Consider the following 5,985-nt stretch of genomic DNA (forward strand, 5'->3'; position numbering starts at 1 on the left):
TCCGTAAATTGTTTCACCCAAATTTTGCTCCTACACATCTTTCTCTAGCATGTTATCAAGAAATCTCATTCAAATTATAAATAAATAAATAAATAAATAAAAATTTAAAAGGGGCCAGCAGGTGGCGTGGTGGTTGAGGACACTGGACCCCCCACATGGCCAACCATGTTGAGTTCTGGACATGGTGGCTTGCTCTCCCCCAAACCCCTGGTCGAATTAAAAATTAAAAAAAAAAAAAAAAGAAAAAAAAAAAAAAAAGAGGAAATTCTATTTACTTACCCTTTAAGGTCTGGCACTAGACTAGTCCACAAAAGAGAAAGTATTTTTGCCTATGTTTCCAGTATAGGTCACCCTGAACCCCTCATTCGCCTGTACCACAATAACTGTATCAGTATCTTTCAACACCCTTAAGTTACTTGATAACAGATCTCATTTCATACTTACAATGCTTTTGATCTCAAGATGTTTGATATTTGCTGTTGTTTTTATATCTAACTCTAATTTTAAAATCTCTATTTTACACAATTAGTCTCTTATTTTACCTACTCCGCAAGTATAAAAGTCAAAGTTTTTAGTGTTCATGGACTCATTTTGGGGATATTCTACAAATGATTAAGATGCTTGCAATGTGCATTAAATACCAGAATTGATGTTCTTCAGGGGAAAAAAAGCAGTTCAATCTTGATTAGCACAGAACCTCTAGGTTATTGAAATCTAAAATATTTTTGCAAAATGCAGCACTGTAAGTTGCCATGTGAACTAGCCAACATTTCCCAGGGTTCTGAGACCTTTTCTAGTGTAACCTGTCTGCTCACCTGGACCCCTCAGATGTGGCATGTGGCAGCTGGGGTTCCCACTGCTGTATTAGAACCTGACTACTGGTTTGAAGGCTGTGTCTGGTCAGCTCTAGAAGACTCAATACAGGGTATTTGACCATGACCCACATATTTCCAATTCTATCACCAATGTCCCAAAGTCCCTTACACATTAAAGCTGTAAAGGGAATTAAAGACATTCATTTATGACCCAATGAACATAATTCTGGGATAATGGCCAAAGAAAAACCATCTTACAGTGGAAATAATGTTAATTTACAATGTTTTGAGTACATTCAATGTCTGACTCTTCCACTATTTCAAAACGGAGTCTTTTTTCTTCTTTTTTTGGAGAGGTTTTTCACTACAAGGCACGTGCGCTTGCCAGAAAGACAGAGAGAGACAGAGAGACAGAAAGCAAGAAATCACCCCCCCCCAGGGGGGATGGCCACGACGCAATCCCTTCTCCTCTCGGGATCTTAGGCACGCACGCATACGTGCCTGGCGTGAGTTTAAGCCACCGGGTCCAGGACTCGAACCACAGTTGACTACATGGGAGCCCAGCAACATAGCCATTACGCTAACTGCTGGTCCCAACACAGTCCATTTTTAACAAAAACAAAGTTTAGCCCAAGTTCTGACATTATAGAAAAAGACTTAAATTTAGTCAGTCAATTCCTTTAAAAAGAAGTACTTTAATTGTATTTATTTGCTCATTCATGCATTCAGAGGGACAGAGTGAGCAATAGAGAGAAAGCAAGCTGCCAGATCCAGCACCGTTAACCACTGCGCCACCTGCTGGCCCCTTAATCAGTCAATTCTTGATTATCTATGGCAAACTCAAGACCCCTCTTTCTTCACCATTCTCCTCTACTATTATCTCCCCTCCTTTGGTTGTACAGCTTAAGCATTCCTAATCTAAAAATCCAAAGTGCTCGAAAGTGGAAAATTCCACATCTAATTCCGTGCAACAGTTCATAGTCAAAATGCTGCAGATAAAAATATTCTATAAAATTACCTTTAAATTATGTGTATAAGGAGTGTTGTAAATATAAAATGGATTTCATGGGGACCAGCAGTTGGTGTAAAGGCTATGTCACTGCACTCCCACACAGATGACCGTGGTTCGAGTCCGAGACCTGGAAGCTTAAACTCACGCCAGGCGCGTCCCAAGATCCTGAGAGAAGAGAGGAGAAAGGATTGTGGCCAGCATGGCCATCCCCCTCTCCCCCCACCCAGGGTGATTTCTCACTTTCTGTTTGAGAGTGCATGTTCCCTATAGCAAAAAATTTCTCTCTCAAAAAAGAGTTTGGGTTCCACCCCCAAGATATCTAATTATATTCCAAAATCTAAAAGAAAAAAAAAAATTGGAAATTTCAAACACTTCTGGTCCCAAGCATTTCGGGTAAATGACACTTAGTCTGTATCATAAGTCTGAAAATGTTAACTTAAAAGCCAAAAATAGTGATCTTCTATCAAACTATCTCCATTACCAAATTCTCCCTCTATATCTTTAAGAGAACTAAAGCTATGCATAAAGCAAATACAAGACAAATACATTTATGGGGCTGGCAGGTGGTATGGTGGTTAGGGGCGCTAGACTCCCACATGGCTGACAACGGTTGGAGTCCCAGACCTGGTGGCTTACTTCCTCAACTTCTATCTCTCTCTCTCTCTCTCACTGTTTCTCTCTGGTCAAATTAAAATAAAATAAAAATAATTTAAAAGTTTAATAAAGATCTAATGCTAATGAAACTACAGGGACAAGAGATGAACATTTTGCCCAGAACCAACATAATTATACATAGTAACAAATAAATAATATTTAATAACAGAAATTTACATGTGAATAACTTTCAAAACGCAGAGTCATTCATCTGAATTGTTTAATAATCACAATTTACAAGGCTATATTACTGACAAAGGCCCAAAACGCTAACTTTCAAGTCCGGTGCTGCATTTTATTTATTTTTTTTAAGCATAATCCTGTCAACTAGAAAACAAAACTGGCAGTTCTGTATCAATGCTTGGAAATCTTAGAAATATCTGTATTTAGTAATAAAATGGAAACGGAAGACAATCAACCATTAAAGTAGAAAATAAAGTTTTAAGTAACAGCCTGGAAAAATTTTAATAGTTGAAATTTCAGTAATTTCAACCCAGAGAATTTAATGGATGCCTAGTCCTGGAATTCACCAATCAAATGAAGTTTAGACTAACCATAGAAACAGCTCAACCAATTACAGTTCAGGGTAGAATCCACCTATCAAATCTTTTTCACATATAAAGCAAAAGCCCGGCACAGCAACAGCAGCCTTGAAAACCCTCCAATAGAGTAAATGTACATTCTGGACCCTCCCTGCAAAAAGCTTCGGATACAGGTCTGCAAAGGTGCCTAGCAATCTGCATTTTAACCACCCTCAACCTTACGTTTCTGCTGGAGATGATGGTCTTACCATGTTTTAAGATATGCAGACCTAAAGAATGCCAACCACACAATATAAACAGGCTACTTAGGTGACTGGTGTTAATCACACCTAAGTACTTTACAAAATATCTCACTTGTGGGAATTCAAGTTTTGATCCTGGCATAAACTACAAATATTCTGAATATATAATCACCTCTAGAACAGTATTTCTCAAAGTCCTGACACTCCAGAGCTAAGATTAAGTTCAATATGCTACCCATTTATGTGGAAATCCATAATCCTCTTTAGCAAAGTCTTCAAATCCTGTCCTTTTACATGTCCAGCATCATCTTCAAACACCATTTCTCCCTATCGTTAATCCAATCCTAACTACCATTCGCTGTTCTTCCTTTTATCTTAATGTATAATTATTTAGTGTTGCCAATTCCCACCGTAGGCATTAAGCTTTTTCCACATATATCTGTTTCTTCAGGTCCAGAAGGACATTCAAACATTCCATTTACGCTAATCGCTATTTGAAAATAAAGAGTCCTGTACTTTCTTACTGTTGTGAAGTCTATAAATCAAACCAGGCTTTCTTTAAACAGATTTTTAGATTACTGTTTGAAAATTTAAAATGATATAAGGAAGGTGTACTAGGCTTTGGAATCAAATGGATTCAAATTATGATTCTGCCATTTTCTATGTGTATGACCTTGAGCAACTTAACCTTTCTGAAGTTTCTCCAACACTGAAATAAGGATTATCAACTCCTTCACAAGTTTATGATTAAATTACTCAAGCAGATGCAAAAATGTATAGCTGTTCTTGGTATACATGAGGAATGCAAACTCTTCCCTACCCATCATTTTACCTGCAAAGCACCAATAGCTGCGCTCTGGAAGCGCAGATCTGTTTTGAAATCCTGAGCAATTTCTCGCACCAGACGTTGGAAAGGAAGTTTGCGAATCAGAAGTTCAGTGGACTTCTGATAACGTCTAATTTCACGGAGTGCCACAGTACCGGGCCTTTAAAAAATCAACATTAAAGAAACTGTTACCAAATACATAAATAACACAAAATTGCAAGTGGTTAGCTTTAAAGAAATGTAGTTTTTCTCAAAAAAAAAAAAGAATTGATATTATTCACCTTTAGCATCAAATTTCACTTAATTTATGACCTGAACATTCAAACCTATTAAGTGTGACAAACCTTCAAAACAAGAAGTATGAAATTAAAGTATATCCCTGCCAGGAAGTTTATTAAAATCCTATTTTCATTTACTTAAACTTGTACATGTTTACACATAAAAACCATCAATTTCTGTTAAGAATTACAACTTGGGAAGATACTAGTTGTCAGGATGCTAACAAAGATTGTTTAGACTTTCTTCTCAATTCAGTACCACGATCCTCCTTCCCACCTGTACACTTATTTATTTTAAAAGCTGTTAAAGACCCAGCAACACAATCCAATGAGGTTCATGTAATAATGTATTGGTGGTATTTAAGTTCAATTTCCCAGAGCATCCATATACTCTGACAAATGACTAAATGTGAGTATTCTTGACTGTGCAGCATTTATCAAAACAAGAGTTGTTTTCGTTTGTTTTTACCAAGTAACTGCCAACAAATTTCCGAATTATTTCTTTCACTGAAAAGCTTTTATTCTAGGTTAACTGTTAAGACTTGCAAAGCTATGTTAAGTATGGTCAACTTCTGCCCTCTAATGGCAGGTGCCCTCAACAACACTACTCAGGTAGTTCAAAAGATAATACAGAAGGAAATAAACTAAGGAAACGAGGCACAGAACTTTACTACAACTGCCTTAAGTTATTTTGCCAAAAGGAAGGAAGGATATGTGCAAAAACTGCATTTAAAAAATAAGTGAGTTTTTTCCAAAAGCATTGTTAATATTTAATTAATAAGTTAACTAAAAGATGAATATATACTATTAACATTATCAGTAATATATTAGGTCTTAGGCTTCTAGGTCAGAAGATGACTTCAAAATTAAACACGTTTCCAACGAAAACCAACATTCGATGTATTTATATATTCGAGCAGTAGTATATGCTAAAAACCAGGGAAAACAGTTTCCTAAAGCAAAAGTTTTCCTGTTATGCATCTTTTTGTTCGATTACATGGATACTCTGTCCCATCTGTTTCCTCTTAATACCTGTAACGATGAGGTTTCTTCACCCCTCCAGTAGAGGGCGCACTCTTGCGAGCGGCTTTTGTAGCCAGTTGCTTCCTGGGTGCTTTACCACCGGTGGATTTGCGGGCTGTCTGCTTTGTACGAGCCATGGTAAAGAGACCTCCTCACTTACCTACCAGCATTAAAAGAAACACAAAATCACCATATGCAACTACTAAATACACAAGTTTTTCTGCTCCCCCCACCCCTCCCCCCAAATCTGTAAATTACGAGTATAAAAAAAGTCCGTCATGTTATATAATTCCAAAGGGTGCAGATTACGTCTACCATCTAAATATGACTTCCTGAAACAAACTATAGTACTAGAAAATTGTTAGCATTAATACCAATCATCTCTCAAAAAATGCCAATTCGGGGCGACAAACGGACAAACAAAAAGACCCCGAGCAGCCTTTGATCCAATTTCTCTAATTAAAGTAAAAATTAGCAATGTCTGTAAACATTCGATCCACAACCAAGTCCAAAGAACGAAGCCACACACCACAGGAAGGTCGAGTCAAATTACGGCAGAAAAAAAAAAAAAGGTTTTAGTTCCCCCCCTCCCC

General features: G+C 37.3%; 1 protein-coding gene across 1 annotated transcript in view; it reads right to left on the reverse strand.

Moving 5' to 3' along the window:
- The window catches only part of H3-3A (H3.3 histone A), a 10,575-nt gene that overhangs the window by 3,360 nt on the left and 1,230 nt on the right, over positions 1-5,985 (reverse strand). The window contains exons 2-3 of the mRNA XM_006157251.3: positions 5,402-5,552; positions 4,098-4,251 (exon numbers count right to left, since the gene is read on the reverse strand). Coding sequence (XP_006157313.1) covers positions 4,098-4,251; positions 5,402-5,529 — 282 coding nt within the window. The 5' untranslated portion in view covers positions 5,530-5,552. The remainder of the gene's footprint in view (positions 1-4,097; positions 4,252-5,401; positions 5,553-5,985) is intronic.

Source organism: Tupaia chinensis, unplaced genomic scaffold, assembly GCF_000334495.1.
Source record: "Tupaia chinensis unplaced genomic scaffold, TupChi_1.0 Scaffold000532_1, whole genome shotgun sequence".
In the NCBI taxonomy this organism is placed as follows: domain Eukaryota; kingdom Metazoa; phylum Chordata; class Mammalia; order Scandentia; family Tupaiidae; genus Tupaia; species Tupaia belangeri.